The sequence below is a fragment of the Venustampulla echinocandica genome (genome assembly GCF_003357145.1).
Source record: "Venustampulla echinocandica strain BP 5553 chromosome Unknown scaffold_1, whole genome shotgun sequence".
Taxonomy (NCBI): Eukaryota; Fungi; Ascomycota; class Leotiomycetes; order Helotiales; family Pleuroascaceae; genus Venustampulla; species Venustampulla echinocandica.
Genome location: NW_022474206.1, coordinates 4,046,148 through 4,058,431, shown reverse-complemented (window position 1 = coordinate 4,058,431; position 12,284 = coordinate 4,046,148). Strand labels below are relative to the sequence as shown.

The window sequence follows — 12,284 nt, the reverse complement described above, 5'->3', positions numbered from 1 at the left end:
GGAAGGGAGGGAACGAGGAGGCGGCGCCAGAGGCCTAGGGAGCGCATGTGGCTATGGATATGGGTTATGGGTAGGATTATGGATATGAATATGGTTATGGATATGGGCTATGGGGACGGAGGTACGTAGCATTGGACGCAGTAGCGCAGTGTAGTTAGTGTACGGAGTAGTGTAGTGTAGTACTTCGTATGGATGCGCCTATAATAATAATAATAATGGGGACAGGAGGCAAAGTCCGCCAGCTAGCAGTCGGAAGCCGGGAGACGAAGACGAAGGCTGCTACGACGTACTCTGCCTCCGGAGGACGCAGTCCATGGCAAGTCGATAGCACCAAGACATCAATACTGCAATGCTCCAATACTCCAATAAAATAGAATATATAATATATACTATGGTATAAGTATAATATAATATGATTAAAATAGAATAAAACACATCCTCTACAAAACAGTTCGTAGCGCACTGTCTCTAGACGCCTACTATTGCCTCCCTCCCCCTTCCTTTGCACCGGCCGCGTAGAAGAAACCTGGCGCTGGTAGGCGGTAGGCTGGTATGGCACCGCATCGTGTTTGGGGCTACGATGTACCTTAACCTGACCTGTGGAAGTGGAAGTGGAAGTGGAAACGGAAGCGTTCCCTTTTGATAACGCCGCCCCGGGCTCCGCGCTACAGTACCCACCGCACCGCTTTCGTCGTTCCAACATCTTCATCTCCATCTCCAACTCGCCGTCCCTCCCTAGTCAGTCTGTAGTCTGTAGTCTGTAGTCTCTGGTTCACTGGTTCACTGGTGTCTGGCCTCTAGTCTCCCATCAGGTTCCCCAATCCTGCCCGGCCCAGCGCACTGGCCTGCGGTGTTGCTGCCGTCCAGGCCTGCAGGGTGCAAACCAATAAAGCGAATTGGCCCAGTCCCTGCCGAGGAGCAATCGCAACGCCGCGTGCCGTGCGTGCGTGGAGAGACCTGACTGAGGAGTGAGAAATGAGCATCGTGCCCGGCTCCGACTTACTCGTTCGTTACCGCAGGGAAATCATCATCAGCAAAGCAGCGCAACTCGCACACGCAGACACGCCCGCGCTTGGCCCGGTTGGGCATGGCGCGCAGGGCAGGGCGGTGCAGGGCATTATTGGCTTGCGACCAGGAGCCCGGCGGAGGGGGGGAAGGGCAGGGCAAGGAAACGACGTGAGGGATTGGGGATTGGGGATTATTGGAGAGGCTATTTCGTGCTGGGGGGGCATATTTCATCTTTCGTGTTGGTGTTGGCGTGGGCGTAGGCAGAGGGCGAGGCGAGGGCGACGGGCGTTGCCAATCTTCCCTCATCCACGGCTGGTCATGGGCCAGCAGGAATGGAGACTTGGAGACTGGAGACTGGATGCGGGTTCCGCCTGGAAGTCGTCGGGTTTGGGGGCTTGGTTGCACCGCAATGGGCTGGCGACCTGGCGACCTGGCATCTGGAATCTGGATTCTGGCATCTGGCATCTGGCATCTGGACCTAGCCGGGCCCGCGCGATGCCCGCTTGCTGTCTTGTCTGCCTTTGATCAAGATTCTGCAAGTCGAAAAGTATTTTGCCCTCTAGTCGCTCCCAGCGGGGCGCTACGACTGGGCAGCGGAGAATGCGCCACGGGAGACTCGTCAGACTCATATTACGAGTATTCAACTCACCAGGCCTCCGAGATTCATCCATCCTTGAATATGCTCATCCAGCGACTGCGATTCGCGCTGGGGCGGAGGCCCCAGCTTGGACGGCAACACGCTCGACCACCGCCGCCTGGCGTGTGCAATAAGAAGAATCCCCCAGTGACCCAGGCTCAGCACTTTCGTAATGCACCGACATGCCAGTGCCAGCTCCAGTGCCAGCTCCAGCTCCAGGTGAGCATAGTGCGGTCGTGTCGGGCACGCCCAGCGCGGCCGCCAGGGTATGATTGGCCCGAGACATTCTTTGAGACTGAATGCTTCCTGCGCAGTGCCAGTACGAGTGACACCGAGTGAGTGAGATTCCGCTAGGATGGGGATGGGATGGGATGGGATGGGGATGGATCATGGCGATTCACGAAGGGAGCGTCCGGAGCATGGCGCGGGCGGCCTTTCGTTTGGCGCTGGCCGGGTTCTGCTGGTTTACAGTACGGAGTAGTACATGTACAGTAGTAGTAGGTCCAATCCTTGGAATCCGCTCCAGAGCCCAGTGGCCTCATCAGCGGATGGTTTGGGGAGTTGGTTCCACGAATCCACACAGTCTGCCTCCGGGGACGGATTTGCACGCCGCCCACTCCTCCCACCCAGTCAGCCAACGAGCCAGCCAACGAGCCAGCCAACCAGTCAGCCATCCCCAACATCCCACCAATCGACGCTGGAGGAGCCACGCAGAAAATACTGCCTCCTCTTCCGGCCATGGGATGCTGGCGCTGGCACTGGTGAGCAGCAGGCAGTCCTGCAAAATCCCTCTCGGAGGCTCGGGACGGCAACGCTCACTACTACACTACACCAAAGTTTCCTTCTTCCAAGGGCCTGGTGAAGTCCAAAAGCCGCGGGCCTTGGCGCTTGGGTCGTTCTGGAATCCCGAGAGCCATTATTGCTGCTGCTGTTGGAAGTCATGAGATGACGATTCCCACCGTGGCCAACACACATAACGCTACTGTACTAAAAGCATACAGCCCATCTTGATGCGCGGCGTTGCCTCATCAATAATGCCCGGCAAGCTGCCCCCCATTGGAACGTGACCGCTTGTTCGATACAGTCTGTGTGAGGAGTGACACTTTGCAATGCTCGGATCCTGTATGCTTCTGAATCAGGCTGATGACGGCATGCTGAGGCAGAGCGCAGAATTATCCCCCTTTTCTTACTCCTTCCACGGCGTGCTCCTGCCAATTAAGGGGACTTGCCGTTCACACCGCATAGTTCTCCGTTCTCAGCATCCTGTAAAACCTACAAGGAGTGAGGCACTTGGATTTTGATTGACGATCGTCGCCACGCCGCCCTTCACCCCAAGGCAGGGGCTAATAATAATGAGGTGGAAATGTGGGAAGGAAACCCGGGCGGGAAACCAAGCCCTAGGCAATTCCGTTGCTGCATCAGTGTTGCAGCGAGGCATGGGCTGAAGATTGATTGACTATCTTTTTGGACATTGGTTTCATGACTTGGTCCGGAGACAAGTGCTAAAGAGCAGACGAGGTCCGTCAGACTCCGTGAGCCCGTATGTCATGCTGCTTGGGCCTTGGGCCTTGGGGTCCATCAACTTTTGTGGGTGTGGAACACTGGGTTCACACGTTTAGCCGTCGGCGGAAATAGAAGCAAATCACAGCTCGAGCGTCCAAACACAATGTTTGACTTCATTTGGTTAATGAGTTTTCTCGATGTTGCTCGGGCAGTTTCTTGGTCCTCCTGGATCTCGACCATGGGCTGGGCTTGCCTAACAACGCTAGGTGATGTCAGCCAGCTTGCCTCTGTTACCAAGTACCTACTACTGTACCATGACAAGTTTGTTGACAACCACAGTAATATCCCAACATAGTGGGGTGATGAGGAAATGCAGCCCTTTTCGCGCCATCATGCCTTCGCAATTTAGGGTGATTGAGTGGTGCTTGCTTCAACACATCTAGACCCATGACTACTTTACTTTTACTTCGGAACGGGCGTCAGCCTTCCATGTCCGGAGTATGTATGGTGGTCAAAAATGCACGATGGCGAGGCGATGGCGAGGCGATGGCGAGGTCTCACAAAGCAAAAAATGCCGGTAGCCTTGGGAACCCGAAACATAATTAGGAGCAAGCCTTGACTACCTACTAACCATGTGCCCTCATTACTGGCTGCACCTCGGTCATCCGTCCTTCTTGAGTCGTGATGTCCATCGTGCCCAGGATATGTTGTTGGCGTGACGCGTAAAAGCATCTGATGGTTTCTCCACTGCAAAGGCATAAAATAAAACCTGGGCTATCAAAGTTTTATGATCCCTCGGGTTTTGTTTCGGAAAGCGGGGGTTGAATACGGAGCGGTACGAAGTGCTATTGAATAATGTTGGGCTCAGAAGTCAGATGTATAGAATACATACATCATCCAAGTGACTAAATCGGGATACAGCACGCCGGAGCTAGTTGATACGCTCACCTCGGTATAGCTCATTTTATCCTACTGTAACGGCCTAGGACTAATCTGCCGTGCGAATAATTGAAACAAAACGCTCGAAAATAGTCCAGCTCCTCCGGCAAGATATCAACAAGCTCCTCCGAGGATTATCATCTGCTAACAACCCTGGCTAGTTGAGCTAGTTGTATTATGAGTACTGTACCGGCTAGTCGGACGTGCTGCATGTACGTACAGAGTACGTTGTGGCGTTAATCAGTTAGATTTTTTCCGCCACCAGACAACCCCAACCCCTTTCTTGCCGATGGGCGCGGGATGATTACCAGTGGTCACGTGTTGATATCATCAACCTCTACAATGCCTTACCTACGGAGCATGTAGCCTCCAAGTAAGAGTAGGGATAGGGGTGCGACTAGGAGATATGGCGGCTTCGTCTTCGTCTTCGGCTTCAACTCCAGGGCTCAAGCACAGCCAGCGAGCCAGATCCGTATGGCTGGCGTGAAGAGAGCGGCGCTGCTCATGCATCGTCCCGTGTTGCCTACTGCTTTTTCCTTCTTCCTCATTTACCTACTCGTGGCTTCAACATTGACGATTCACCTCATTTTCACTTCCATCCTGCCGCGCTGAATGTCTGAGTCAGAGTGCCAGTGCCAGTGCCAGTGCCAGTGCCAGTGCCAGTGCCCCCGTCTCCGCACAGCATATCTGTAATTTGTCTGCGACTCGATCACCAAATAATCCAGGGTCCACCCAGGACACCCGGCCTGCAAACCCCTCCCCCTATCGTCCCATCCTATGGATCACCGCCCGGAAACGACGAGTCGATGACTCTCCAAGGCATCTCGAACTGGATCAGTACGAACTTACGAAGTAGCACCATAATTCCCGTGCCTGCCGTTGGATCGGAATCCCGCCGGGATAACAGACGAGCAACATTCCCACCCCTCTACGGAACACTCTTGCCTTTGCTAACCAGCGCTACTTTGCCTGCGCCAGCAGAATTGTTGGTTCTTTGATTCGCCTTCAGTGTTTCGATCGTCAAACGCCCTTTGCGCCAACATCGCCCATCAGTCATGCAACTCTCAGGCCCATAACAGGTTCTTTCCCGTGCCATCCTTCAACCCTTTCGGAGGGGATGTTCGTCGCCTCTGTCTGGCCCTTTCAGCCGCTTTCGGATAGCTAGGCTAGGCTACCCCAATCAGCGGCCGACTGGATACCTCCATGTATTGATGGGAAGTTTAGTCGGCGTCATGTCGAGAAAGCTACACAAGGAAGGTATCACATAAGCAGGACTGGCTAGTTAGCAGCGGTTGGTAGCACACACCGAGTATACAAGAGTCAAAGCTCAATTCCTACCTATTGCTTGGTAACTTCCGTTAATCGCAAAGGTGCAGCTCGGCACTAGTAATATAACCTAGAGTGTAAGTAGTACAACACGGCACCACTTCGAAGGAATCCCTTTTTTTTTGCCAAAGCCTTATGCCCATTTTGGACCTTGGGCTTCGGCTCCAGGAGAAACCAATACGGTTCAGCTTCATGTCAGACACCACTGCATAAGTGCCCAGTACTGAAAACGGGTAATTTAATCTAAGGCTTCCGAAATTCATTCCGAAGCGCTCGGTGCTGTCGTTGGAAACTTGATAAGCTCGCATTTTAAAATCTGATAGTTCTTCGTCGCTGGTACCATGTGCAACGCCAAACGGACCCTGACCTGACGCCGCCTTGCACTTGTTTCCATGGTGTTATTCACTGGCTCCAGTATTGGCTATGTGCCTTCAAAGCAACAATCCGCCACAATTTTCCAACGGGCGCGGTGTGGCAGCCTTGTTAATAAACTTCTCAGGTTCCATATCACGATGGACACCGGCTCCACCCCTCTGCTGTAGGATCCTCAACGGAAAGGCAACTACATCTATTTTCACTCCTGCTCGCCCACGGCCGGGGCTGCGGTTGAATGTACCCCCAACGGCTCCGCTCCACAACACAGTGCATACCACCTGCTGTGAGAGGGAAGTACATGTAGTTTCTGCAGAACTTTGAGCTCTGGAACAACTGAATGCTCAGCAGGACCGTTGGCCGGCTTCAATAATATATGTCCATGATTATCTATTCAGCGGATGATCTCAAAAGCTGCAGGCCTCTAGCTAACACCCGGCATCCCTATGGAGATGGATGGCAGCCGCCAGGACTCAGCGAAGGAAGGCTAGCTGATCAAAGTTCGTTTCTTGCGCGTTCAGCTACAGTATCCGGCAAAATTCAAACTGACACCAACACACTTCGGCGGTTCCTGTCCTCGGAGACTCTGCCCAGTGGACAGCCTGACTCCATCCACTTTGCGTGGTCTCTCATGGTCTCTCACACACACTCTCTCTGGCTGCGTCATCCTTACATGACTACCTGGCAGTATCGCGTACGCGTATGGGGCAAGCCAAGGCAGAGCGTTTAATGGAAAACACGAAAGTCGAATATCCGAGCGAGTGCGTGTGTCAGCCGTGTTCGTTCAACGTCGCAATGCAGCCCAAACATGCCTGCTTCCTAGGTTCTGCATTCAGAATCAATTATTCACCACAGTACTTCAGAGTCAAGGGATGCGATTGATTCGTCGTTTAGCTCCTGATTCTTTCCTTTGTTTTTCCATTCAACGGCCATCAATCCGCAGCCTTGTAATGTTGCACGAATACGGCTATGTCACCTGTGTCTCCCTGTTGCTGAAATATGCGGGCACTGAAGGAGGTGCGATGTGCCATCAATTCCCAAGTCATATGCAAACAACCAATCTAGCCGTTGGCAAACACAGTGTCTGATCAACAGTTCCATTTATCTCCAACATGAGCGGTGGCCACATCATTATGTGGAACGATACGACTGCCTGTTCGATTCCCTTCCATCCTGCCTGTTTTGTCTTATGTCCCCTGGTTAATATTTATTTAGCTTGATGCAAACGCCCGTATTCGCGACTCCTTCAAAGTCAACGTTTCTCGAAGTCGAAAGTGCTTTCCCACGGTTAAGGCAACCTGGCCATCTGACATGTTTGAAGGTCCCCACAGGATGACTGGATTTGCGTTGATAAGTTCACCAACTCCATTACCCCTCGTTTGAGAGGTTTTATGTATCCATATCCATGACGATCCCATACCGCGGCAATTTACCTGTGGAGGAACACACGAAGCCTGGCTGAACACCAGTCCGTGGATCCGACGGCGTAGTCTATGGACGACCGTGGATTATCATCATTGTGAACTTGATCTGTGTTGCCTGCGGTCATTAAATTCTCCTCGCTGAATTCTCTTTCAATTTCAAAATTCCGATGACGAGCACGCTGTTGGGCATTAATCTATCAGCATAGCGGGAAGGGCTCTTGGTATTGGTGCGTTGGTTTGCTAGGAAATGAATGTTGGCCCCTAAAGGTAGGTCCTTTATTACCAAAATATATCGTACATTCATCCGGGAAATGGTTCCACGATAAGATGAGGTGTTTCGAGATAAATGAGGGTAAAATCCAAGAGGGGTTTGCGATAACGAATTGATAATGGGGAATTAATACCCCAGCCCAGTTACATATTGACCTTCAACTGCTTCGTAGAATTAAGATTAATTGTAAACTAATTTTGGTGAATATGGATATTTCGAGAATACCTCCAAAGGACATCGTTTGTAAAAGGATATTATCATAAGAATTTGCTTTGACACAGCGTCAGATATATGATCGTCTCGACTTTGAAGCGTCATCTTCCAGCCTAAGGTTAAAAATAGGAATCCCGCGCTAAACCGGTTGCGCGAACGACCAGCGCCAAGACTTTCAACGACACTGGATTGTTTGGCCCTCCCTTTTCGGATTCACAACACCAGCGAGCATTCCATCCCGTCCTCCCACTACCACTACCATAAGCATCTCCCTGTCCGAAGGGGCTTACGCTCGCTGGCTCCTTCATCACTACGTTCGCTACTCCAACAATAATATTTTTGTCGTCAACGAGGCCTCCACAGCCGGTCGTACGTTTCCTTCAGTCCGCTCTCTCCACCGCACTCTCCTCCGCCTGTTCCTCCGTCCGAGAAACGTACATTCAAAATGGGGTTTGGAGACTTTGAGAGCGTATGCCGAAAGGCGTCGGTGCCGCTATGCTCTGTGGTCGGCCACTTTGAGAGCACCAAGGGCTCCGTGGGGATTGAAGCTGATTGTTATGCGCGCAATATCGAGCTGGCCAACACGATCATTTTCCAAGGGGCCGCATCTTTCATGCACATTGTCGCGTTGATCATGACAGTCATCATGATTCTGCATGTCAGAAGCAAATTTACTGCAGTCGGTATGTTCGCACATTGGATTTGGGGCAGCTGTGGGATATTGACTGATGTCCGTAACTAGGCCGAAAGGAAATCACCGCGTTCTTCTACCTCTACATGGGATTGAGCTGTGCCTCGCTTATCCTCGATTCTGGCGTCGTTCCTCCTGGCAATGGCGCGTATCCATACTTCGTTTCAGTGCAGAATGGTCTCACCTCCGCCCTCTGCGTCTGCCTGCTCATCAACGGTTTTGTCGGGTTCCAACTCTACGAGGATGGCACCACCATATCCGTCTGGCTTCTCCGAACAGTCAGCTTTGCATTTTTCGTCATCACAGGCTTAGTGTCGTTGGCAACATTTAAGGGGTGGGCTGGTCTCGGTCCTACGAGGACTGTTGGCCTATTTGTCGTGTTATACCTCGTCAGCGGCATTGCGTTGGTGGTATATGTTGTCATGCAGGTTATCCTCGTGGTCAACACACTACAGGACCGCTGGCCATTGGGAGATATTGCCTTTGGGGCATTCTTTTTGATCATTGGCCAGGTTATCCTTTATGTTTTCAGCAACACGATTTGCAATGCCGTCCAGCATTACCTCGACGGGCTGTTCTTCGCCACAATTTGTAATCTCCTCGGAGTTATGATGGTTTACAAGGTTGGTTCCCTATTTTCACATCCCTCTTTTCCCGATATAGTCGTTAACCCGAAATTATAGTATTGGGATTCCATCACCCGAGAGGATCTCGAATTTTCCGTTGGTACCAAGCAAAACAACTGGGAGGTTAAGGAGCCCTTAATGGATGATGACCGCCGAACAACCATCTACCAAGACACTGATTCCAGCACTGTATACAACGGCCCTGTACAAGGAAGAAACTCGAATTACGGTGGCTTTACGTACTAAAGAGTCCAACTTCGGTATCGACTATGTATTTAAAAGGCTGCAAAGCTGGGGGAATGGAAGACGTGTATCGATCGCATAGCGTGGGCGGTTTTACTCTCGAATGAAGAGAGCGGCGTACAGTTCGGATGATTTTGCTTGCTCAGAACAGAAGCTGTTGGAGTTATATATGGCGTTTGGACAATAATATGCGAGGAACTTGACGGGCATGAGCCTCAATAGAGTTTAATAGTTTTCACTGCGTCTTAGATTCGTATTAATCGTATTAAGTTTTTTTCTTCGAAAGCGCCTCGGCATCCATTTGTTCCTTCCTATATTAGTAGGATACAGATGCCAGCCTACATAAAACAATCCGCTTAATCTCTCTGTTCCAATTCCTCGTTTGTGAATCTGTCTTGAGCTTGTGCTGTCTAGAGAATGCTAGTCTCATCGACATTGACTGAGAAGCCAACTCGTGGACCCAAATTCCTACATGATCCAGCTTATCGATCCTAGCCATCATCTGGCCGACTGGCACATATACGCCGGGTACCGGGACGTCCTATAGGTCCCCCATCAATATCCCTTGTGTTGAGCTTCGAGGCTTTGAGAAGCATTGGAGGATTGCGGAAGTTATTAGAGGTATATTCGTCAAAGACCAAGGTTTCCATTATTTGTCATTTCACATTAATTGACGCCTTCGCCCTCTCTCCAGCTAGATCGGCATACGGTTAGCATAGTTCTCGAATAAAAGAGATTAGGAAGACTGCTTTGAGACTAATTGCGAGTAGACGAGAGGGGGTTTTGAGATGCCATATAAAGCTTACCCTATTGGTATCAACGCAGCCGCAATAGAACCCACCCCTCTTTCTGTAGCCAAAAGATTGAACTGCGCAGCAGCATTCCTCGTATCCTGTATTTCAATCCGTATACCGAGACTATTAATAAACTGTCTGGTCTCAGGACTAATCGGCCTCATATCCTTGCCCAATCCCAAGATCAATATGTCTGCGCCTCAGAATATCAGCTCTCATCCCCCCACCAAAACAACAATACTCCTAATAAGGATGGGCAACATACCAGGCTTAGGCCAGACCGTCCCCAACAATCCCAAGGCCTCCTCACTTACACCCCACTGCCCCTTCGCGTTCACCAGTCTTGTCTCATCCCCAGAAGTATTCGCCAGCCAAGGACACCATTCGAACGACTCACCATTGATGAGTAAGACACCCTTCCCGCCTATTACTTTAACTTCGTTGTTTAAGTGGAAACCGTCCCACAAACAGGCGTCGATAGCTGTACTTGGTGGTGGTGTGTTTCCTAGCACATTAAGGGCGCCGAAGTCGGTTTGCGTATCTTCCTTTGAAACTGGTCCGCGATTGCGGGATATAGGTTTTGGTGAGGCGTTGTGTAGAGGGGGAACGGCAGAGAATTGACGATGAGGGGAGGATAGGCATCTGGACGACGTTCGAGAAAGCAGTCGGGATGTGGAGTGGCAATGGGGATGTCGTGTGGCTGGATTGGTGAGGAGAAAGCTCCTCAATTCATGGACCGTAGGGCGGATGAGTGATGGCCGAAGGGATGCCATGGCTGACTGAAATATTAACGTGTTATTTCAATTGGAAGTCGGGAACTGGTGGACAATGTGTTGAGCTTGAGTTATCTTTCAATGAAGTCAAACATGTGCGTCGTGCTCACGATCCAGGTACGCGGGTGAGGGGACGCTGCCCTACCCGGACTGCGAGACGGGCATCTATTAATAACATGGAGTCCAAAAGTGTCCTTTGCCTTTACAGTATCGACATCCCCAGTCTGCCTATCTACCCAAGATTCCCTTTTACTAATGGGTACTCATTCATCCCAAAATTGCTTTTCTTTCCATCCCAGCTGGGCACTCAAATCAAGCCCAGTTGTCCCTGAATCCTGAATTATGCAAAATTCCATGGTCCAGAAACCTGACGCCGCCCTGACTGACGACAATGCTTCTGTGAGGATATTCGCCCACACTCTCTCCGAGGAAGAGCTCTTCCATGAGAGCCAACGGCGCTATGCGCCGATGTTTTCTTACCCGCCCGACCGCCCTGTGGTCTTTGTCAAATTCGGTGGCCTCGAGAAACAGGCGGAGGGAGACATGCAGAGGCTCGCGTTTGGCTGGCTAAGCACAGAACAAGAGAAAAAACCCCACTGCAATGTTTATATCCCGGAGGTCTACAAGATATTTAGTAGACATGGCGTGACTTTCATCGTCATGCAGTTTATTGAAGCAAGTAGCATCCAAGACATTGCAAAGCAGCTAGGAACTCAGCATTGGGAAGATCGTAAGTCTAAGTACTACGATTTAATTGCTGAGGGAATTCAGTTGCTTCGTGGTATGCCTCTACCTAGTGACCCGACCCCGGGTCCACGCACGAGCTCTCGACGTATCATCAAACACATGCTTTTCAAGGACCACGAAGCGCCAGTTGAGTACGATACTATCGAAGAATTGCAAGACCACTTGAATAGGGTATAGATGCGATGATAAGCATCAGTTAGTCGTGTCATGCTAATAGTGCTTTAATTACTAGGTTGTAAGATTGGGATACTGCAATAATCTTAATCTACCAGTGGTTGATCTGGAGAAAGAGCTTGTATTTTGCTATACAGACTTTAACGACGAAAACTTCATGTTCACCACTGATGCCGATCGCGGTCCTCGCCTATACATCGTCGACTTTGAACATGCCTCATTCTTGCCTGTTAGCTTCCTCGCGTACGCCGTCTTCGAACCCAATTCTCGCTGGTTTCTTTGCCGTTGGATAGGGGACAGGATTGGGAGCTCTCTACCGCGAAATAACCTAGAAGTAATGCAGAGGATCTCTTATATGTTCCAGATTAGTACATGGAGGGCTTAGTAAAGGGTAATCTATTTCGACGCAATTATCTATTGACCTGTGGTGCCTGATTAAGGAAATCAAAAGTTCGCCAGTTCGGACACCCAGAGCGACGGAGATGTGCCTCTCTTGGATGAGTCGGGGTGAGCGGCGCCGCCCTACCTTTTTTATTATACTAC

At 50.8% G+C, this 12,284-nt stretch overlaps 4 protein-coding genes across 4 annotated transcripts; 3 read left to right on the top strand and 1 right to left on the bottom strand.

Annotated features, from left to right (window-relative positions):
* Positions 1 to 1,417: 1,417 nt before the first annotated feature.
* BP5553_03866 (uncharacterized protein) lies at positions 1,418 to 1,874 on the top strand (the record flags this gene model as incomplete). Its single annotated transcript, XM_032012489.1, has 2 exons — positions 1,418 to 1,814; positions 1,870 to 1,874. The coding sequence occupies 2 exons, from the start codon at positions 1,418 to 1,420 to the stop codon at positions 1,872 to 1,874; spliced, it is 402 nt and encodes a 133-aa protein (XP_031872182.1).
* Positions 1,875 to 8,138: 6,264 nt separating this feature from the next.
* On the top strand, positions 8,139 to 9,256 carry BP5553_03865 (Uncharacterized protein; the record flags this gene model as incomplete). Its single annotated transcript, XM_032012488.1, has 3 exons — positions 8,139 to 8,376; positions 8,436 to 9,007; positions 9,068 to 9,256. 3 exons carry the CDS (start codon positions 8,139 to 8,141, stop codon positions 9,254 to 9,256), a joined length of 999 nt encoding a protein of 332 aa, XP_031872181.1.
* Positions 9,257 to 9,919: 663 nt separating this feature from the next.
* Positions 9,920 to 10,820, bottom strand: BP5553_03864 (Uncharacterized protein; the record flags this gene model as incomplete). Its single annotated transcript, XM_032012487.1, has 3 exons — positions 9,920 to 9,947; positions 10,060 to 10,240; positions 10,313 to 10,820. The coding sequence occupies 3 exons, from the start codon at positions 10,818 to 10,820 to the stop codon at positions 9,920 to 9,922; spliced, it is 717 nt and encodes a 238-aa protein (XP_031872180.1).
* Positions 10,821 to 11,174: 354 nt separating this feature from the next.
* Positions 11,175 to 12,073, top strand: BP5553_03863 (Uncharacterized protein; the record flags this gene model as incomplete). Its single annotated transcript, XM_032012486.1, has 3 exons — positions 11,175 to 11,738; positions 11,800 to 11,970; positions 12,035 to 12,073. 3 exons carry the CDS (start codon positions 11,175 to 11,177, stop codon positions 12,071 to 12,073), a joined length of 774 nt encoding a protein of 257 aa, XP_031872179.1.
* Positions 12,074 to 12,284: the final 211 nt, after the last annotated feature.